Source organism: Lycium barbarum, chromosome 6, assembly GCF_019175385.1.
Source record: "Lycium barbarum isolate Lr01 chromosome 6, ASM1917538v2, whole genome shotgun sequence".
Lineage (NCBI taxonomy): Eukaryota > Viridiplantae > Streptophyta > Magnoliopsida > Solanales > Solanaceae > Lycium > Lycium barbarum.
Genome location: NC_083342.1, coordinates 94,808,294 through 94,832,227, shown reverse-complemented (window position 1 = coordinate 94,832,227; position 23,934 = coordinate 94,808,294). Strand labels below are relative to the sequence as shown.

The window sequence follows — 23,934 nt, the reverse complement described above, 5'->3', positions numbered from 1 at the left end:
CAATAGCTAGATTTGATATAGACGTGGAAAATACACATTTGTTACTTTACTAGCACGTAGATCATTATCAAAGCAATCACCTCTTCTCCAATCTCCATCGTTAACACAAAACCTCTATCAATGGCATGCGTTCACTCTCAATCTCTACAACATTCACTCGACATACACGTACCAAGAAACTTGTATACAAAATGGGGTAAACTAGGTAAGAAGGTAAACAAATGGGTCAATTTCATGTCCGAAATTACGGTCAAACTAAAAAGATTTAACTCTCGAAATTCTAACCATGCCGCATAAATTTGGACAGAGGAGTAGTGTATTTAAAAGTTACATTTACTCTAAAATATATAGTAATATTTTTACATAATCAAGAAGTTATTAATTTTTTTCTCTAAATTTTCTCTTATTTTAATAAATTAGTTTTTACATATTCAAGAAATCATATTAAATAGGTACTATTTAATTAAAAGTAGTTTAGTGAAAGCCCCTCTTATTTTTTAGGGGTGAGTGGATTTCTTAATAGGTATGCCCAAACTAAAAACACTATATAATATAGACGGGAGTGAGTAGCTTTTGGACTATTTTTTCCTCATACATTTTGGTAAAACTTAGACAATTTTGGAGCCAATATTTTTTTCCAAGTGAAGCATTTATTAGGTCATGCTTTACATTTAAATATGTTTCACGTCATATGTTTATTTCCATATTTTTTCTCTTTATTTGTGTTAAACTTCTAAAATCTTACTTTTATAGTGATCATATATGCTTATATCCGTTATAGAATTATGTTCAGGTATATTTCAATATTTTGTTACTTTATTAGAAAACTTGAATTATTATTTATTACCACCAAGGATGTGGTGCTGTGGATGGGGTTGCTTTGCCCTTAACTAGAGGTCTTGGGTTAGAGCTCCCCCCGAATAGATCCTACGGCGCGAATCTGTTATAGTCAGGCTCCAACGTGTGTTACTGAACGCCGGATGGGAAACCAATTTTTTTTTTATTAATGTTTTATAAGTTCATTAGGTTAATATGTGTGTGTAAAGATTCTAAACTAAGGTTATTTAAATTGATTCTAGAAGATGAAATATGAATCTTTTGCTAATACATGTGAAAATAAAGTACATTATTAAAATCTTAAATGAGTTCAAGATAAACATAAATGAGTTTGAAGTAATAATTCCATAAACCGTGAGAGTTAAAATATTAAAAGAGTAAAATGAAGTTTTCATTTCATATATGGGAAACATATATACTTATCTGAAATTTTAATTATTATGTGAGATTTCTACTTTATATCTTTTGAAGCGTATATTTTATATACCACTAATTTTTTTATGTACCTTATTTTAGGGATTTCTTTAAAGATCAAAATCTACTCTTTTATCGGTCTAATAAAAAATTAGTACATATTTGAAATTACTTAGGATATTTTTCATGAATAAGTGTTATTTTTGCTGAGTTGGACTGCCACGTAGATATTTTTTTAACGTTGGGGTGTTTTTTGTTATGCCTTAACGCGCCTCCAAGCGGTGTAGTCACCTTCTTGGACAGGTCAACTTTTAAGGGTGAGAATATTTCACTTTTAAAATTCTCAGGAGGGTAATAGGACTCTCGCAAAGGTTTGGTGTGTAGTTGGAATATCGGTCAAATGTTGGGGGCTCAGTTGGCCATTTTCTCACACAAAACTTCTTTCTTTTCGTAGAATTTATATTAAACTTTTTTCCCTATGAATAGGTTAGTACAACGACTTTTAGTAGATTAACTTAGAGTGTATAGAGTACTTCAATAATTAATAAAATATGCATCTTTTGAAAAAAGAAGACAAGAACCTTTTAAGTTTTATTTTAAATTCTTTCAATTATATTTGGGATAAAGAAGAGGAAAAAGGAGAAGAGGTTAAAACCTTTCAGAAATTTGGTGATTCTGCGGATTATATTTTCATTTCTGATTCGCACCTCCAGTTGTGAAGTGTTCTTCAATTTCTCTCTTCAAAAACCTCAGGTAAATCTTCCACTTCGAAAATATGTTCATTTTTGCCCAAAATCTACGTGATAATGCTGCCTTTGTTGTTCTTAACAGCGTTCCACTCTATTGTTGATTCGTCGATTCCAGCTGAGAAACGTATCCTGTAGTCTCCTGAAGCAGATCTGAAGCTGGCCTTTCTCCTCGTCTTCTTTCTTTTTCTAGTAAGTGTTCTGAATCCTTTTGTTCCATTGTTGTTTGTTGTTCCATTAGTTGCATGCTGTGAAACTGAGTTAATTCCCCTCTTTATATGTTGGATCGTTTGATACGAATTGAGGATTCGACTTGATTCGTGCTTTTGATGACTCCATGCTCCCTCAACCAGCTGCTGAGCTTCCGGTAGCTGCTGGATCTGAACTTCATTTCACCTGTAAGCTTTGTAGAATCTATTTGGTTCCCTCCTTGATTTGTCCTATGCATTTGTAATCTGTTGTAAATCTCCTTCTAGCCATGGCTTATACTTGTATAGATTTAATTTCTGCCCACTTGAATGAGCATCATAAGATGCTAATACCACAAATAAGGCATCCATCAAATCTGTTTGGTATAAGTCATGACTTAGAATTTGATTGTGTATTCTCCCCCTCTGTTGAACCTGCTGTATGTGAAATGAAAATAGCTTTGCCTTGTATATATATGTCTGTCCTATGTTGTGACTTTTCTGATTATTGTGGCCTGTGAATGTCCTTGCATGATATGCCTTCCCTTGACATTGATACAAATAGATGTAGTGTGTATCCCTTTGATTGAGTACCATTTGGTACTAATACCACAAAGTAGACCCACACCATCTCTATTTGATCCCTGTCATTTTTGTACCTTTTGTGTTTGTATTGCTGTGCAGTAACTGAACTGTTGTTGCTAAGATGTAGTACCCAGCAGTTGCCACCTCCTCTGTATTGTTTATTCCTGTAACATAAACCTGCAAAAATAAACAAACAGTTAGTTAAGAAAACAGCCTCATTCTCTTCCTCCAGGATTTGAATGACATGTTCTCCTAGTGTCCACTCTCCTTTTTCCTCCATCCCTTTCAGTATATCCTAATTCTTAGATAAGGAATTTGACTCTTATCACTATTTAGGATCCTTCTCATTTGCACATTCAACTCCTCAAACAAGTAGCACTGCAAAGGACCTTCATCTAGGGCATAGTTGGCTAAAGCATCAGCCAACTTATTTGCTTCCCTTAGGACATGATTGAATATGACATCCAAATCCCTCTTATATTCCTCCACCTCTTCCACCCAACCTGCAATATTCCATGGAGGTTTCCATTCTCCAGACAAAATTTACTGAATAGTTTGAGAATCTGTCTGAAAAATGATGTTATGAAGCCCCTATTGCTTATAGTACTTCAAGGCTTCCAAAAGAGCCACAATTTCTGCTTCTATATTTGTGGCATAACCAATTTCCTTAGCTTGTGCATATATTAAATTCCCTTCAGCATCTCTCAAACAAAAACCATAGGCACTCCTCCCTGGGTTACCTCTAGAAGCACCATCTGTGTTGCAAGCACACCACCCAAATAGAGGTAAATTCCATCTAACTTGTGTTACCTTCACTCTTGCCTTGCCTCCCTCCAACATTTGAATTTGTTCCTTCCATCCAGCAGGAATATTTCTAATAGAGGGATTCCTGCATAATACTAGTCTTTGAATAGAGATTAAGACTAGATAGATAACTGAACTATTAACCTTCCTATGCCCATGTTTAATACCATTTTTTCTCTTCCAAAGTTCCCACATTATAATTGATGGCACTGCAGCATATATCTGTTTCAATCTGCTAGTTACTGGTGCCTTCCACCAGTTCACAATTAATTGTTGCAGCTGTATTCCTTCCATGTTTATTCCTGCAGCATTGCAGAAAAAGGACCATGTCCTTTTAGTTGTATCTGATGTTAGAAACAAATGGTGCATAGTCTCCTCCCTAGGACTTATACAACACCAACACTTAGACACCAAATTGATATTCATCTTCTTTAACACATCATCTGTGGGGATTTTGTATTTCCAGCATCTCCACAGAAAAAAAGAAATTTTAAAAGGAAAACCCTTTATCCACATGAATTTGTAACTATCCAGTTGTGGTCCCCTTAACCTAATAAAATCCTAAGTTGATTTAATTGTAAATTGCCCACTTGTTTCTAGTATCCACCATGGTCTATCAACCTCTCTTTCTTCCCTGGGTGGTGTTATATTCTCTATTATATGATCAACAATGTCTTCAGAGAGTATTTCCATCAATTTTCCTCTATTCCACCTCCCCTGTACTACCATTTCTTTGACATTCTGAATTCTCCCATCATAAGTATTCCCTGGATTTACATAGTATAAAGCTCCCAATCCAGTCCAATTGTCAAACCAGAACTGTGAATCCCCTTTCCTAACTTGCCACCAAATTTGATGATCTATTAATTCCCTGGCTTCTAACATTCTTTTCCAGGTCTGTGACCCTTGTTTCCATTTACCATTATAGCATGATCTTTCCTACAATATTTGTTGGCCATATAAGCACTCCACAAGGTAGGTTTTGTCCTGAAATTCCACAAGCGTTTACAAAAAAGTGCCAAAGACACATCATGAAATGATCTAAAACCTAGGCCCCCTCTGTAGTTGGAACACACAAATTATTCCAAGCCATCCAATGTCTGCTCTTGCCCCCAATAGTATTGCTCCAAAAAAACTGAGCAAACATCTTGTGAATTTGCCTGATGATCCCACTAGGAGGGTTAATAACTGATAACATGTGTATTGGCATGCTTTGAAGCACATGTTTAATAAGAATTGCCCTTCCTCCAAAAGATAACATTTTACCCTTCCATCCTTGTAATCTATTCATGATTTTAAGGATCAAAGCATTAAAGAATTCCTTCTTCCTCCTACAATGATAAATAGGGCAGCCTAAATACATAAAAGGGAATTCTTTCCTATTAATGCCAGTTACAATCTCAACTGTGATACTAATGTCCCCTAGGACATTATTATGCATATAAACAACACTTTTGTCCATATTAATCTTTTGACCAGAAGCCTGCTCATAATTCTTCAAAATCCCCATTATCTTTTGCAAAGATACCACATCTGCTGAAGTAAAGATGATCATGTCATCAGCATAGGCAAGATGATTTACTTTTGGACTCCATTTAGGCATGCCAAAACCCTTAAACTGAGTATTCTGATGAAGTGCATTAAAACTCCTAGATAATACCTCAGCTGCTATGATAAATAAAGTAGGGGAAAGAGGGTCCCCTTGCTTTACTCCTCTGGTAGATTGAAAGAAACCTTGTTGTTGCCCATTTACCAACATAGAGTACCAGTTATTATTAACAATTCTATAGACCATGTCTATCATCTTCTCTGAGAATCCCATCTGCCTAAGCACCTTAGTTAAGAACAACCAAGATACCCTCTCATAGGCCTTTGCCATATCCAGCTTAATTATAACATTTGCATCTTTTGTCCTCAGCCTTATATCAGAAACAATTTCTTGAGTCAATAGTATATTCTCCACAATGCTTCTATCTTTAACAGATCCAGATTGATTGAGTGATATGATATCAGATAGTTTGGAAATCAATCTCTCATGAATCAGTCTAGAAAATATTTTGTTCACAAAGTTGCTCAAACTAATTGGTCTCATATCAGAGAAGGTGGTAACCATCTCTTTCTTTGGTAATAAGACCAAATTAGTATGAGTAACAAACTTGGGCAGTTCTGCTCCACAAAAGAAAGCCTTCATCATATTGGTAACATCCTCTCCAATGATTTCCCAGCAAGCTTGATAGAATACACCAGTAAAACCATCAGGTCCTCATGCACTCTCACCATTTAGTTGAAAAACCGTTGCCTTCACCTCTTCTTTAGTTGGTTCTGCTTCAAACCATAAATTATCTTCCTCAAAAACCATTCTGGGCAAATCTTTTAGAATTTCAAAATCTTTTGGATCTTCTTCCTTTGTAAACTGAGCAGTGTAGAATCTGATGGCTTCAACAATTATTCCCCCTTCTTCTTCTATCCAGCTCCCATATTCTCCTTGGATTCTTCTTATTTGCATCCTTTTCCTTCTCCCCTGAACATAGGCATGAAATTTTTTTGTATTTCTATCCCCATCTTGAAACCACTGCATCCCAGCTTTCTGTTTCCAATATTCTTCCTCTAAATGTAAATATCTGTTTAATTCCGCCTGCACTTTATGCAATTCCTGTCTGTTAGTAGGAGTTGGAAGATTCTGAAATTGATTTTCCTTCACCTTAATGATCTCTTCAAGAGCTTCAATTTCTTGAAATATATTCCCAAAAGTTGCTTTACTCCATTGTGCCAAAGCTGCTTTCACCTTTTTCAGTTTATGATGAAACAGTATGAAAGGATTTGCCAGAAAATCAGCTGTCCAATTTTGTTTAATCAACTCTATAAAACCTTCCTGCTTTACCCAAAAATTCAAAAACTTAAAAGGTTTTTGATGCTTCTATCGTCTCCTGTGTAAGAAATTAACATAGGAGCATGATCTGACCCACTCCTGATCAAATGTTTGATACCTACACTAGAATATTTTGCTTGTAGTAGCTGATTACCCAAACATCTATCTAGTCTCTTAAAAATACGATCATCACCACTTTGGCCATTCCACCAAGTAAATTTACTGCCACTAAATCCCAAATATGATATTCCACAGTTCTGGATGCAACCTCTGAAATCCTGAATTTCATTGATGGTTACTGGAAGACCACCAAATTTCTCATCTTCTGAAGTTATTGCATTAAAATCTACCCCAATCATCCAAGGAATATCAACTGAGGTAGATAAATCCTCCAGAGAGTCCCACAACTCTAATCTTTCAGTTTGAGTACACTTTGCATACACTAGTGACACTAGCATATCCTCCTGACTTCCTCTAACCCTTAATTTAATGGTTAAATGCTGCTGATCATCCACCATTATGTAGTAGTCAAAAATATCTTCCACAAAAGCCCAAATCTTACCAGATATATTAACTATTGCATGCTCCATCCCAAGTCTCCTTCTATATTCTTCTATCTTGTCTGAATCTTGAAAAGGTTCCATTAATCCTATAAAACCAAAATGGTATCTTTGATTCAGTTTTATCAACCTTGTAAAAGCTTCCATGGTATTAACAGACCTAATATTCCATATTAGAGCATTCATCATGGTTTATTAAGTTTATTAATCTGCCTTCTAGTATGAACTCCACTCCCATGTGGAACACTTGTCTCCCTTGATGTCTTTTTTCTAGATTTTCCTCCTCCTTTTTGAAGATATTTTGGTGAAATATCTCCTGCTCTAACAGCTTCTTCCAGATTATGCTCTAAAGTATGCACATCTAGATCTCTGCTTCCCCCTTCAATATTAAAATTTGATTTTGGCATCTCCTCCCACACTGTTATCTGCCCTGATACTGTTGATATGCCTTGTTCATGCTGTACCATGTTAAGCTCATGATTTTCCAATTCTTGTAATGCCAAATCTTTGCTTTGACTATCACTCCCCCTTCCCTGCACTATTTGATTCAGATCTGGAGTCTGAAATTTCACCATGTTATCATGTGCATCAAATTTTTCCCCTCTACTTGTGGCTGTTGTCTTGCTGCTGTTCACACTGGATTGATTTGTACTCTTGTTCTTCTGCTCATCCTCCTGCCCTTAATGACTTGTTGTTGCAGGTTTTGTTTGACTACTTTTACTTGGTGTCTGCATTTGGGACTCAACAGGTAAAATATCCTCTACATAATCATTCACTATGTGCTGCTCCCTTGATGTTTGTATGTGTTTGTTGTGGTTTTCATCCCCAGATATGATGCTGTCCCCTTGTGGTTGTTCTGTTTCATTTGTTTTGTTTTCTGTGTCCTTTACCTGACTTTTGTGGATATAGAAGCTCTTCTCAATCCATGTTCTAGTATCTTCATGTGGCACCTGTTCTTTATTCACCTTGTCATGGTTGTCTGAGACCTCTTCCAGTACTGCAAATGCATTGGTAGTTACCATGATTCCCTCCTTATTCTTTTGTAATGGACTCACTTCCCCAATTATAACTCCTGATTTATCCTTCTTATATTTGCTCCTTCTTTGCATCCATTCTTGTTTACCAGTATTGTACCATCCCCTACTCCCTTGAATGCCTTCTTTATTTTGTGTTTCTGTAGAAACAACTTCCGCATTTTCTTTCCTTAATTCTTCTCTGAATTGCTTTGCCAGTTCAGGATTAAGTAGGGGTGGGCGTTCGGTTTTTCGGTTCGGTTTTCTCATACTTCGGTTTAGCTATTTCGGGTTCGGTGTTTTGAAAGTGAACACCAAACACCGAACCAAACTAATTCGGTTCGGTTCTTTCGGTTTCGGTTTTTTGAAGTTTGGTTCGGTTCGGTTTCGGTTTTTTTTAATTCGGTGTTTTCAATTCAGGCTTTCAGTGGCAGCAGCAGTTACGCAATTTCAGCAGGAGTAGCAGTTTAGCAGCAGACAGTTTTCAATTGAGCAGTAGTTTTCAATTTTCAGTAGCAGTTTTCAATTTTCAGTTCAGCAATTTTCAGTTTTCAGTTCAGCAGTTTCAGCAGCTCAGCAGTCCAGTTCAGCATTTTTCACAACCACCAGCCACAACGAAAAATAAGTAAATAACATCACAACCACCAGCCACCAAGTATGATAAAAGTCTTTTTCTTTTTTCCATATACATAGAGATCTAAAAAAACTACTCATTTAATTACAATCTCGGAAACTAACCATAAGCTTTAGAATAACATGTTGAATATAGGCATTTCACCGAACATAGGCCTGTAAACCCAAAATAAATAGGTAATTGCCTTAAACTTGGTAACAATAGTGGAAAAGGGTATTCGCAAATTAGCAAAACTGCAACTGGTCAAGGAATGGAATATTAAGTAGAGTGTTAATAGAATAAAGTTCCACATACAAAATAAAAAATATACTAACCAGCAAAAGTAAACAAAGACCCAACAAGAAAAATAGCAAAAATCAAGGCTTTTAATTGAGAAAGGAACATTTCTTTTACTCACCAGCAAAGTAAACAAAGACCCAACAAGAAAAATAGTTTTTTTTTAAATGTTAAAAAAAGCTTAATGCATTAGCAGAGGAACAAAAATGGAAGAACCCCAAATGAATAAAACACTAAAGAATGAATAAAAAATGCTAATACTTACATATTATTGAGTAAATTAATTAGGCAGATGAAAAGAACATGTTTTTTTATGTTCTTGAAAATGAAGAACAATATTAGGCCACTGAAACTGAAAGTTCTTGAGAGAGAGAGAGAGAGAAATAGTGATGGGAAAATTAAATGAGACAGTCAACTAACAAGTGAAAATTAAATTAGGAATAGAGATACATTAGGTTAGAACTTAGATCAGATGTGTGAAGAAGAAGAACTGAAGATGGAAGAATGGAAGATGGAATGATGGATACGTTAGGTTTGATACAAAAGTAACAAAATAATGAAATGAAAGTGGGCTTTTTTTTATTTTTGTACTTATCTAACATCTGAATCTGATAATGAAAGTGGGCTTAGGTTTTATTTATTTTGGACTTAAATTTAGTGGGCACGGGCCTAACTATTTAATATTTTTGGGCTAACACATAATATTTCGGTTTAAACCGAAAACCCGAATACTAAACCCCGAACACCGAACCGAATCCCGAAATTTTTAAAAATTCAAACCGAACCCGAACCAAAAACCCGAAAAACCGAACACCGAAAAACCGAATTAATTCGGTTCGGTCCGGTTTTTCGGTTTTCGGTAATTATGCCCACCCCTAGGATTAAGTACTCTACATTCCTTCTCCTCATGACCTTGAAGTTTGCAGTGTTTGCAATATTTTGGTAAGTAATCATAATTGATCCTTACCCATTTTGATTTTAGTATTCCTGATTCATCCTCTTCAGCAATGTTTATCCTCTTTGGTAGTGATGCTAATAAATCAACCTCAACTTTGATTTTTGCGCAGCTTGGCCTTGTTTTATTTGCTGTGGCCAGATCTACAGTTAAAGGTTTTCAACTGCAGTTGCCATGGAAAACACTGCCTCTTTAGCAAAGAAATTTTGAGGCAGTTTAGGGAAGCTTATCCAAGCTACAGCCCTAGAAGTCTCTTCCTTTGGATTGAACCATGGATCCCATATGAGAGGTCTCATTTGGCAATATCTGTCATGCACTTTTAGATAGTATGCAGAGGTAGACATCATTCTCACAAAATCTTCCAGAAAATTTAGTCGGATCAGAATATGTCTTTCATCAAGCAATCCAATGATTGGCACACCTTTAATTCCACATTGTATTGGAATTACCTTCCTGAGTTCTTTAATATCAATGTTGTCGTATGAAAACTTACCAATCACTGCATATTGTAATTTCTCCTTCACTATCATCTGTTGTATCTCATTGGATTTCCAAGCAATGAATGGCTCCCCATTGATGTATGTAATTTTCTTTGATGGGATGTCAACCGTAGCTGTTTCCATAATTTCGGGCTTGAAAAAATTGGCATAGGTTTGATTCTGAGTGTTGGGCTTTGTATTTTCAGTATGTAATATAGTAGGTTGTGGAATTAACTTGTTGGTTGTATTCTGGGTTACCGGTGGAGGTTGTCCACCGGTTGGTTCGGCCATTCCGGCCAGTACTGGTGGCGGCTAGGGTTTAGGTCAGTCTTTTGTTTTCCTTTTGTTCCTACGGATTATATTTTCATTATGAACCAAGTATGATTCTTATATAATTAGTTCTTTTATTCTAACTATCTTTTTCTGAATTGAACAATAAAAAATTTAGGGACAATTTTATATGTCGCCTTTGAAATATCTATAATGTCTTACAAATATTAAAAATAAAAATTATTGAATGGTGTCATATACTGTTGAAAACAAAAATAATGTTTTTAGTCATGCTCAGATTGTCTTCAAAATCTCTTGTATGATTATCTAAAATTATTTTTTAAATAATAAAGCATATACAAAAAACTAAAATACATTGATTCGTGAGGTACATTTTAATGAATAAAGGTTATTTCTTGAATTTCATCTAAAATTAAGATTAAAAATTATACTTAACTAGCACAAATTCTAGACACATAAATAATGAGTGAAATTAGTAAACATCAAAGAGATCTATTTTATATTTAATTATCATACTAAATCATGTTTCAATTCATAAAAGTACGAAAATATTTTTCAATCTATGATCTTTGCCAAGTTGTTAATTATCATACTAAATCATGTTAGTTTATAGAATATCGAATCACTTGTGTCCATTTGGAATTTGCTAATTTTCCTACTTTAATTTCTTCCTCATAAGTAAAATTTTCTTTAAAAACTATCCAATTATATGACGGAGAAACATTAATAATTATAAAAACTTATCAATAAGCTATGATTTACTTGCAATTACATTAAATCAATTATATAGTAAACAAAATTTGACACATATTATACTTATTTAATGAAATTTACTATTTTTATATTCAGAATTTAAGTCCGGGCCTCCTGTAGCTAGTTATTAAAATAAGCAGTTATCTATTCTCCAATCGACGGTTTCGCGCGGGTCGCTATTCGGGTAAGTTATCTATTCTTCAATCTGCATCGTTAATGCAAAATTTCATCAACGCCCTACATTCATTCTCAATCACCTCAAAGCCAATAGTTTCAAACTCTTTCCCAAAATTTCCAACCTTCCCGCCCTCATTCTCTGTGTATAAATCCCCCATTACCCACTCCTCAAAACCACCATTGTAGTACAACTCCAACTTTCTCAACATACAATCATTAGAATGGCCCGTACTAAGCAAACAGCTCGCAAATCCACAGGTGGGAAGGCACCAAGGAAGCAGCTAGCCACCAAGGCTGCAAGAAAATCTGCTCCAGCGACCGGAGGAGTGAAGAAACCTCACCGTTTCAGGCCAGGAACTGTTGCTCTAAGAGAAATCAGGAAGTACCAGAAGTCTACTGAGTTATTGATTAGGAAGCTTCCATTCCAGAGGCTGGTGAGGGAAATAGCTCAGGATTTTAAGACAGATCTGAGGTTCCAGAGTAGTGCTGTTGCTGCTCTACAAGAGGCCGCTGAGGCTTACCTTGTTGGGCTCTTTGAAGATACTAATCTCTGTGCAATTCATGCTAAGAGGGTTACTATTATGCCGAAAGATATTCAACTTGCTAGGAGGATTCGCGGAGAAAGGGCTTAGGAATAAGCTTATTAGTGTTTTATCTGTTTGATATTTTTGTTTACATCTGTTGTTTGGATGCTAGGGTTAGGTGGTGTAAATCTAATGGAGTAGCTGATTTCAGTATGTGTAAACTGTTGGTTTATTAGTATTCTGGAATCTAATCAATGAAATTTGTAGTACTTCTTTTTGTTCAATTAAAGATCTAGCCCTTGTGGTCCGGCCCTTCTTCGGACCCCACGCATAGCGGGAGCTTAGTGCATCAGGCTGCCTTTTTTAAAGATCTAGCCCTTACATCTTCTTGTTATCTGCCCAAAATTGAAGATTTATGCACTATTTGGTGTGGATTTAGTAGAAATATTATGTATTGTAATGTTGATATGGTGTGCTGTTATTCTTACCTGATACTTGTGTAGCTATGGCTTTTTGGTGTTGCATATTAAGACTTTTCAGTGAATACATTTTCATTTATAGACCCTTTTTTTGGCTACTTATTGGTGGTGTATAGGTATCTAGAGGAACAAAATCATTGATTCCTTCATGTTGTGTCAATTAGTTTGATGTTTTTGTTTACATCTGTTGTTGGAATTCTAGGGTTAGGTGGTGTATATCTTATAACTGATTGCAGTATGTTGAAACTGTTGGTTTATTAATATTCTGGAATCTGATTAATGAAATTTGTCCTTGATTTTCTTCAATCAAAGATGTTGCATTTACGTCTGTGTATTATTTGCCCAAAATTGAATATTGAAGCAGTACGAGATGTTTGATGATTGATTTTTTGTTTAAAGAGGATTTAATAGAAATATTACATATTGCAAGTGTAGTAGTGTTGCATACTAACAGCTTTCAGTAAATTATATTTTCGTTGTAGTAACTTTGTTTACAGTCTCTTCTTTTTGCTACGTATTTGTGTATTGGTATTTAGAGGAACAAAAACATTGATTCCAAAGAAAATGTATACTAACAGTTCCTGAGATTTGAGTCATTTGACATAATTCATTCAATGTTAACTTAATAATCCTCTATGTTTTGGGCATTGTTCAAACTTTGCATTTCACGTATCATTCTTTGAAATTTAGATTGATTTGGTTTTGTTATCAAATGCTACTGTGTTGAAGGAGGTGGTTTTATTTATTTCAGGTGGCCACTTAATGAATTTTCTGTTTGACATTAGTCTCTGCTAAAATGAGTTGTGCTGTAGCTGTTGTATTTAAACTGAGATTGGTGGGTTGTGATGCATCTCAGAAAATGTTCATCGTCGGATCAGTATTTTGTGAGTCCTTCACCATTTCTTGCTCCGTCATTGTTTCACTTTGCTGATTAATACTGTTGCTTCCTGTTACTTTATGACTTGGTTATCTCTTAAGCTTTGGTTATTGGATCAATATTCAACTTCTGTTAGAGAAATGATTCTTGGCCTGTACTTCTGCGTGAACTGAAGTTTGCCATTAAGCTCAGTGATCTGATTGATAAGAATGCCAACTTGAATTGGTTCGTGGAGGAGGGGATTAGGAAGGAACACTTAATTAGTGTTAGGGTTGCTAGTGTAATCTGATGACTCATTTCAATGGAAGTAAACTGCTGGTTTATTAGCATTTAAGATCTAGTTAGTGAAACCACTAGTTTGTTTTACTCAAAATTGAAGGTCTTGACTGTACAATTTGCGTGATAAATTTGCCAACAAATGATGACTGCACAATATTTTGTGATGAGACTTGGTTACACATACATAAAACTACAGTACTCTTTTTGGAAGTGGAATTTGGATTTCTTTCTTTCTGATTTGGTGTAAATCTTTCTTGTTTTACCTTGTGGCCATGTATTTTGGGGAGGAATAAATGCATCTAAATCCCAAAATATTGTTATCTGTTATGGTCATGCAATATATGGAAACTAATCCAGATAGCGAAATGGATTTTGTTTATGTAGGGGTGGGAAAATGGGAAATCAATATTGACTTCAGATGTCCTCGTTCTGTCCACTTTAGATTCAGGCAAAATGAGCTGTAATGCTGCAACAGATTGTGTTTAAAACTAAGTGTGGTCAATTTTGAGGCATCTAAGAGCTAGCTAACAGAAGCACTTTTACTAAATTTACCTGCAACAAATACAGTTCAACGTTCAAAAAACTTACTTTCATTCATTTACGTCCACAGAAGCTCATTTTGAAATTGCTACTTTACTGCTGTTTTGACTTTTGCCAAATAACTAAGGTACCAACTAAAAGATAGTCTGTTATTTTATGATTTTAGTTTCTTTTTATAATCCTTCAATATTTCTTGGACGCATGTTGAACTTTGACAGTTGTTGGGCACATCAAACAAGAAAATATATTTATTATCAGTTTACCTATGACATCTGGAGATAGTACATCTTCACTTGGTTGGAATGGGATGCTGAACTTAACCTTGAGACATGCTATCTTTTCAAGCTCACGAAATGTCCATCCTCTGGTCAGTATTTCACTCAATTCCAATGGATAATGTGTTTTTGTGCCAAAGCTAGAGCTTGTACAAGCTTCCAAATTTTATACGGAAAAGGGCCAAAGCTACCCCTGAACTTTGAAAAATAGTTCACCCATGCCCTGCGTTATACTTTAGGACCAATTATACCCTTACCGTTATACTTTGGGCCAAATATGCCCCTGAGTATAACGGCGTGCCACGTGTCGGTCTCTCAGTGGCCAACTTATTTCCCTTTGCATATCCTTGATAAAACTTTTGTCCAATTGGATTTCAGCAACAAGTCAACTAAATGATCACATTTATTAACTGCATTGTCTTCGTAATGCCATCTAATACTATAATTTTCTCTCCTAATGCTCTGAAACTAATAGGCAAAGACAACAGCAATCGGCACGTTTTCTCTCCTAGTACTCTCTAACTAAGGAGATCATTACAAGATCACAACTCTTCAAACTTGTGACGTACTGAGTGTCCTCTTATTAAAGCTTTTGGGTAAAATGCATTCAGGCAACTGCCAAATTCATTTCTTCTTGAAGAGGAAATGTGCAACCATCCATTCTTCTCCATTGCTGTACCCAAACAGTTCAGCAACTGATAGGAAAAATGTTCTCCAGTAGACAGTCCACTTAACAGCTGAATCCTTACCATAAGTGGACTCCATTATTGGCTTTATGGAATTTTTGTTGTGATCCATTTTCTTAAGCCATGCTTCGCTGCAAAACAGAGGTACAAAGCTAAAATCGATTAAACATCACCACTAAATAAGTTGGCCACTGAGAGACCAACATGTGGCACGCCGTTATACTCAGGGGCATATTTGGCCCAAAGTATAACGGTAAGGGTATAATTGGCCCTAAAGTATAACAAAGGGCATGGATGAACTATTTTTCAAAGTTCAGGGGTAATTTTGGCCCTTTTCCGAATTTTATATATTGTTGGCCAAATGTCATTGTGGCTTTTATGATACTATTGGTCACTACCCAGTGTAATCCCACAATAGTGGGGTCTGGGGAGGGTAAGATGTACGCAGCCTTACCCCTACCTGGGTAGGGAGGCTGTTTCCGATTGACCCTCGGCAACCCTCCTCCTTTATCCGGGCTTGGGACCGGCAATGTGAGCGAGCTCACACAGGCGGAGTTACTTTTATGATACTATTATGATGTAGAAATATGCTAAATTGGCTATACCATATTACTAGAGATTTTGTGGGCTTCTTATACTGACTGTAAATTGTGATAAACCGAATATTAAGTTGTGTTTGGAAACGAGGATACTGGTTCCAAGTTAAACGAGGAATGAGTTGCCTGTATCTTAAATATAAGTCCTGCTTCGTGAGGTTTTTAGTTTCGGTAACTCCTATAGATAAATTCCTACTTTCCTGCGGCGTCAGCATTTCAACTTTTAGACTAATGCTTTTGCTTGTTGTTACATTGCTACTCTCTTTCCTTAAGCTTGGAAGTTGATTCAATGTAAAACTTCCTGGAGAAAGGGTCAAGGAAATTTGATTACTACCCATCAAAGTGCCTGGAGTATTTTCCACTTTTAATCACCATGCTGATGCAACTTTTTACTGCACGCGTCTTTGTCATTTGGAATTTGTAATCTTGAAATTCTACTCTACTTACCTGCTTTATTATCTATGTTCATACTTTTAAATTGTGAGTTGTCTATGCAAAATTTTGTAGTCTATATGCCTCTATGACCTTAAAATATCATCAATGTGATATGCTATTAATTGAAGAGCAATACATCATTGGAGGAGTCTCAATTTACCTTCTTTTATTTCCTTTTGATTTTACTAAAGTGTCACGCCCCAAACCTGGGGAGGCATGGCCGGCACCCGGTGCCCTACCTGATCAAGCGTACCACCTGTAACACATATAACCCTAACATATACAGAAACATCTGACACCAAACACTGAGGATCTGGAAAACACACCAATACCACTAAGGTGTCAACCCAAAATGTACATTATATATAAGGGCCGGCAAGGCCACAACACATATCAACAACATGTCATCTGAACATACAACTGACTACATATGCAGGACATGTCTGTAAAAGCCTCTAAGAGTATCGACATCTGTAATATGGTCGGGACAGGGCCCCGACCTGCCCGTAAGCTCTGTTCATATGAAAAGACTCTCTAGACTCTGCTAACTCCGGATGAGCTGTAGTTTACTGATCAACGCCGAACTCTAGCAACGCCTACTGGGAGGCCTGTATACCTGTCTGCCAGAACCTGCAACATGAAATGCAGTGCATCTAGCAAAAAGGACATTAAGGCAGACTGAATAATCATATGAAAGAACATCAAGTGTAAAGATGAGCTAAGTTGCTCGGACTCGGGTGTGGGTATTTGATAGGGGTACGGATCTGAGTGTCGGATTCGGCAAAATCTGAATTTTAAGATTCGGGGATGCGGATCCGGGTATGGATACGTGTGCGGGGATTCAGCTAAGAAAATTCAAAATTATAAAAAGTAGAGCTATAAATGTTGAGAGATATTCTATGAAAAACTTACATGTATATAAAAAGTAGAGTTCTAGGGTTCGTTGAAACAGAAGCAACAAATTTGTCGATGGACTCCGGTCAAAGTATCCGAACTTGGTTGACCATATCCCGGACAACTCCCGCTTCCGACCCGTGTCGAGACAGGATCGGCACCAAAAATGGAGAGTCCCCGCAACTTAGAAGATGAGTACTAGAAACAACTACAACTGTATATACGCCACTTAGGGCTATTCATATAGCAGTATGTATATATGCCAATTAGGGCTAGTGTAACAGTATGTATAAATGCCACACCAGGCTAGTATAACAGTATGTGTAAGACGTTATGGGTGGTACATATGACATATGCTCCTCGAAAGACCATTTCATCTTTTAGTATGGAAGCAAAGAATATCATTCCAACAAGAAGCTCGTTTCAATAAGACAATATCAAAGGCAACATGTGAAACTATGAGATACACGAATAGAGTATTTGCGTTAAAGATGTTTGTTATAAGCTTTTCTTCGAAAGATAGCATATAGAGCGGATTCATGCCGAAAGAGGCGAAAGAATAGCCATTACATACCTTTAGAGTTGATTCTACCGACGATGATAAACTCGACCTTCTCTACACGTCAATCTACAAGAACAATAGTAATACTAGTATTAAACTACGGGAAGACACAATAACGGCACAACGAGTGGCAAGCTCGCTACACGATTAAATTAACGACGTTTCTCCACGCCCATCTTCCTTCTAATCTTTCGAACAACAACCACAACACATAGATACAATCATACCAACATCTCCAGCAATTCAACATAACGAGAACAGCCCCAAACATAACACAACTACGCCCAAAAATTTGTTTACGACTTTTGGTCGCCGTCCTGTAAGTTCTCATTCAAACAACATACCCAAAGCCTAAACAAACTCAACCACAAGAAGAAGGATAGAACCTTACCTTTTGACTGCAAGAACAACCCCTTTAGACCCTTACTTCGCCGGAAGAAAAACTCCAAGCCAATCCCAAAGTGGAAGAAATGATCTACGCTAACACTACGATGATCACAAAGGGAGAATCACCTCAAAACCTTGTAAAACTCTACTTAGATGATGAAAGAACACTTAGAGGGAGTTGAGAGAGCTCTAGGATCTGTTTTGTTGCAAAGTATAAGATAGAATGGGCTGCCACCGCTTAAATACATCTTAAAGTTTCCACCGCCTTAAGGTGAGCAGCACCCTTGCTTTGGAGCTCGCTCGACGAAGTCCTACTCCTGCCCGGACAGCTCGTAATAAAACGCCCGTAACTTTCTACTCCGACGTCACATCGACGGACGGTTTAATGCACTGGAACTAGACTTGTAAAACTTCAATTCGGTGGGTGGATCACCCCGTAACTCTAAGTATCTTGGGGAAAAAGCTCAGTGACATCTGACCCAAATTTCAGTGAACTTATGAACGTAACTTGCAACAACCTTTGCCAACTTTCGATTTACAACTCGCTTGACTTTAAAATTTAACATACGACTATTATACGATTCAAATACCTCATGGCACGACCTTCTTAGCATGTTAAGCACTCCTAATCTTACCCCGAAAATACGGGTTATAACATAAAGTTTGATTGTGATTGGGAGAAATCTCCCATGCTAATAGATCGATTAGTCTACTGGAATAGGTTTCTAGTGCTCAATGATTTTACAGATTTTCTTGCATTCATGTTATCTTCTTGCCGGGAGCGAAAGCTATACAAAACGATTATGATAAGCATAACATTTACAGAAAGCATCTGTAAGCTATAACTCTATGCAAGGATAGAAGTTCTTATGTTTATCTTCTGATAATCAGTTAACTAACTTGCACCAATTCAAATTTGAAACTGTCTAATATTCACCAAAGTTGCTGATACAAGTTGAAATTCAAATGGTTTCATCGATTTAGAATTTCCTTTAAGCCAGTCTCTTGTCTTACCTAAGTTTGTTGGTCCGTGTTGCCTGGGAGAGCTTTTATTAGTTTCGGTGTTGACTTGAAGCACTCACCTTGGGAGAGCTGCCTTTTTATTTCAGTCTCAACTTGAAGTACTCAGCTTATGCATAGTCGATTGCAAATGGTTTCATCAGCGGTTTCCTTTTCTCATTATTAATACTTTAACAACTTGAGAAGTTAAGTCTTTTGTTCTGAATGTGTCAACAAGGTGATGGAACCAACCAACTTAATCTATTGGGATAAGTAGTGTTACCGTCATATACTTGCTCCGAATCTTCCATATTTTCAACCTGAATATTTGTCAGTATATTCTAAATAGCTCGTATGCATTTAAAAGAGTTGTAAATTGAACAGCTTTTATATATACAAAATTGGAAAATTTTAACTTGGGTAGGTTAGCAGATGATGAGGCCAAAGACTCAAATACCATCCTGATCGCGTAAATACCAGTGCAAGGAAAAGGGGGACTAAACCAACAGTTCAGCAAAGATGATAAATATACAAAATTAAATTTTGAATTGTCAACTAAGACTCAGATTAGAAGATAAAGAAGGCATATTTAAAGCTGAAGCAAAAGTAACAAATCATAGCCATAGCTAGTAATAACCTGAGAAGGTATTAGTAACACGCCTTATCTCATATATTTGCTTCAGCTTAAGTTTATTTTGGGATTGCTACTTGGCTAATACTGCCAAATTATGAAAATTGTTTCATGCCATCATTTTATTTTTCGGATTCTTCCTTATTGAATTCAATACATGTTGAACCAGGATATTAGTCGGCCTATCAAGCAAGAAAATAAAGTTAGTTTGATTTCTACTGCGGAATCTTGATATATAATGTCCTTCACTTTTAAAGTGGCGCTGAATGTAGCCTTGCAACATGCCATCAAAGTAAAATCTTCACCCGCAGCAGTGTTTCATCTCGATTCCAGTGGCTAATAACACTTTGTGCTTCTGATAGAGTCGACAGTGTTGCTGCCAAAACTCAATATATACTTTTCAAATAAGTTTAACCATATTATGATATGAAGGATGGCTTTTTTTTCTTACGATCCTGTTTCTTAATGGTGCTGAACTATTTGGACACTCTGTATCAGCTTAATAGGAGCCAGCTTCAGTGAGTTTTTAGTTTTGGCAAGTCCTTTAAAAATATTCCCAATTGTCTTTCTTACACTGTTAGCTTTTGGATTTAAAGATTAATGCTTTTACAATTGCTGTTTGTTTGCTCCATTTTCTTAAGCTCGGAAATTGCTTGATTTACAACATCTGCTAGAGAAATGGCCAAGGGAAGTACATTTTAATTAGGAGATTACTCATCAAAGGGCCTAGAGTAGTTCTACTCATCAGATTAGAAAGGCCTTTTACTTTCTAAGTGGCTGTTGGTTAATAAGATGTCAGTTTCATTGGATTTTCTGCAGAGAAGTGTTATCAGTTTGTTGGCTCTCTGATGTTTTAAGTAATCGCGTGGCTCGAATAGCCAAAAGAAAATGATAAAGAGTGCAACCTACAAAATTGTTTGACTTGCTAGGGGAAACAGGAAAGAAAAGACCCGATTTTCCATTCCAACTTTAGCATATATACGCCCTTGCTAGGGAAAACAGGAAAGAAAGAGCTCAATTAAGATGATAAAGACCATAAGACAACCCTAGTTTCAAAAAAAAAAAAAAAGGGAATGATACTTTAAAAGGCAAAGTGCAGAAGTGATACAAATGAAAGAGGGCAGAAGACACATGAGGAACCACATCTAAGTCACAAGATCTGCAAATATAATCTGAAAAGGGAATGAATATTTGATTGATTCTTGCAGCTATTTTTATGAATGTTACTTTTCTATTTCAGAGTAAAAAAGCATTCGTACATACAAAGGGCTGCATATCCAACACTAAACTAAAAAATGAAGTGAATGATACTACTGTCCACGATTTATAAGACAAAAAGGAAGAATAAAGTTCATCATCTCAAAACCTTCTCCTATCCCAGCAGCGTTTGGGAGCACGAGGGTTATTAGCAGGTTTACGCATAAGATGAAAGTCCACCATTATGATCCTTATCTTGGCTTCCCTTTGCTCTGCAACCCTTTCCTCGAATTTCCTCTTGCTTGATTCAAATGTCTTCATATCACTAATGCTTTCTGTTGCTTTTTGCATTGGTCTTGCAACTACAGAGCTTTATGTTGTTGGCATTGGTCTTTCTCAATTGCTCTGTTTCTGTGGGGAACGATCAAAATGAAGTTGGTTTTAATGATTAGGAGAAGCAACTCCAACACGCTTAGTGCCCACATTCTTTTTCGTAAACAGCAACGGTATGCTCTTCCTTAAACCATTGTTGCATTGCTTTGTTTTGGATAGGGGTATCTGGTCCTTCTCCCTTCTTTTCTGTGTCACAATTACATTTCTTCTTTTGAACCAACCAGTTAGTCTCCATGTCCTTGAATTTACCTTTGTGACTCTGTTTCTCTTCTGTTGTTTGATCTCCTTCTTCAATCTTTTTCTGTGCGGAACAATCACCAACAAGTTGTTTTTCACAAGGAGGAGCAACTTCTACACGTTTGGTGGACACGTTCTTCTTCATCAATGACATCCTCTTTCTTTATCCCATACTAGTATTACCGGAATGTTCTGTTCCCTTTTTATCACCATCCAATAGTTTGTCTTGTTGAACCAAGTCAGATTCTGATCTTTTCTTCAACTCTGTGATGCTTTCCATTGTTCCTGTAATTCTGTTGCAGTTGTCTTGTTTCTTCAGAGGACTAATTTGTTCAGGCTTCTTGATGACCAATCATTATTCTTGATAACCATATCAATCAGTTGTGTTCCTTCGACACTGTTTTTCTGATATCTTTGTGTTCTGAAAATTACCAACAATTGGTATCTAGAGCCCTTTTACTTGCGGGATCTGTGAGTATTCTGTGTTAGTGAGTGTTTCGAGTGAGTCGAGAATCACAACCAGAAACACCAAAACCTCAAACATGGAAGAAAGCTCAAGTTTCTCGGCAATGGCACCTCCGGTCTTTACTGGTGAAAATTTTGACATGTGGGCGGTGCGGATGGAAGCCTATCTGGAAGCTTTAGATCTTTGGGAGGCAGTTGAGGAAGATTATGAAGTTCCTCCACTACCTGGCAACCCAACAATGGCTCAAATAAAGAATCATAAGGAACAAAAAAAACCAGAAAGTCTAAGGAAAATGCGAGTCTCTTTTCGGCAGTCTCATCAACAATTTTCACTTGTATCATGTCTCTAAAATCAGCAAAACCCATCTGGGATTATCTCAAGGCAGAATATGAAGGACATGATCGTATCAAAGGCATGTAGGTGTTGAATCTAATTAGAGACTTTGAGTTGCAGAAGATGAAAGAGTCGGAAACCATCAAGGAGTACTCTGACAGACTTATGAACATAGCAAACAGAGTAAGATTACTTGGTTCTAAGTTTAAAGACTCGTATTGTTGAAAAAATTCTGGTTACTGTACTTGAAAGATTTGAAGTGTCACGCCCCGAACCATGGCCTGAGCGAAACACGACACTTGGTGCCTTACTGCAGGTGACCGAGCGAACCACATGGCTTGCTGAATCATCATGAGACGTATCATAAGCAGAATAAGACATGGATGCATAGTAAGCCTTTGTAAAACATAGTAAGTCCTAATATTAAATAGAAAGCTTACTTAAATCATAAATGCGGATAATATCATAAATGAGCCAAAATAGCTAACCGACTCTGAAAGTCTTACATAATCTAACTGACTTGTCTAGTTTATGAAACCTCTAACATAAGTCTGAACATGAAAACATACCCGCTGGGACAAGACCCCTAGCATACCTTTAAATGCACATCTTATCATGAAAATAAATGAATAAATAATAAATGTCTAAACCTCTGAAGAGATGGGGATCACCCAAAAGCTTATAAGTGTGAAGTCCTACTAAGCGGATGCGTCGTCCTATAAGTTAGTACCCGCATCGTGAAATGTAGGCTCTCGGGTAGGGGTGTTCATGGTTCGGTTTGGGTCGGTTATTGATTAAAACCATAACCAAACCAATTTAGTCGGTTTTTAAATGTCTAAAACCATAATCAAACCAAATAAAATAATAACCACCAGTTTGGTTATTGTCGGTTTGGTTGAATTTTTCGGTTTATGACTAGCAGCCATGAGACTTATCAGTAAACATTAAAAAGTTGAAAAAAACATGTCTTTTTTTTTTGTTCAAACGATATATTTTATTTATAGTTTAAGGTGGAACATACATCATAAAAATATTTTCACTATTAGTGATAGTGTCGTACTCAAGCTACCCAAAGTTGCTAAACTATTACATATAAAGCTAAAAACTAACTAAGTAGTGGCTGCACCATTTTTGTCATCTTAATATACATACCTGGAAATAAAGTAGAGCATAAGAGCTTTTAGTTGTTGTTACAAACATACATATTAATTAAACATAAAGACTACCTAAAATTAAAATGAAAATATATGAAATAAAAAAAACTTTGTGTAATGATCCCAAACTTTGGGGCAGCACTTGCATTTTGCTCTCAATTCTCCCATTTTATTAAAAAAACTTTCTGTAATGATCCCAAACTTCAGATGTTTTTCTATTATTATCTCCAAGGCTAGGGTCTCGACTACAAGGAGTTGTTCTTTTCTGCTTTTTAGGAGGATTATCCACGAAAGAAGTATTAGGACATTACCATGTGCTTGAGTTGCAGCAAATGATGATGTTACCGAAGTATCTTCTATAGGAACCTCCAAATCTACAACCTCTGTCCTTTTCATATGAAAAATATTA

General features: G+C 36.4%; 2 protein-coding genes across 2 annotated transcripts; one reads left to right on the top strand and one right to left on the bottom strand.

The window, feature by feature from the left end:
* Positions 1-5,837: 5,837 nt before the first annotated feature.
* Positions 5,838-7,192, bottom strand: LOC132644224 (uncharacterized). Its single transcript, XM_060360802.1, has 2 exons — positions 6,566-7,192; positions 5,838-6,446 (listed from the first exon to the last, which is right to left on the bottom strand). The coding sequence occupies exons 1-2, from the start codon at positions 7,190-7,192 to the stop codon at positions 5,838-5,840; spliced, it is 1,236 nt and encodes a 411-aa protein (XP_060216785.1).
* Positions 7,193-11,692: 4,500 nt separating this feature from the next.
* Positions 11,693-12,374, top strand: LOC132644889 (histone H3.2). Its single transcript, XM_060361553.1, has one exon. The coding sequence runs from the start codon at positions 11,803-11,805 to the stop codon at positions 12,211-12,213; it is 411 nt and encodes a 136-aa protein (XP_060217536.1). The 5' UTR covers positions 11,693-11,802; the 3' UTR covers positions 12,214-12,374.
* Positions 12,375-23,934: the final 11,560 nt, after the last annotated feature.

Bases quoted from the DNA above. Each gene is read 5' to 3' on its own strand.
- LOC132644224 (XM_060360802.1), bottom strand. From the start codon at position 7,192: ATGATGAATGCTCTAATATGGAATATTAGGTCTGTTAATACCATGGAA. The intron at 6,447-6,565 runs GTAGGTATCAAA...TGGGTAAAGCAG, and splicing joins TACAAGCAAAATATTCTAGT to GAAGGTTTTATAGAGTTGAT.
- LOC132644889 (XM_060361553.1), top strand. From the start codon at position 11,803: ATGGCCCGTACTAAGCAAACAGCTCGCAAATCCACAGGTGGGAAGGCA.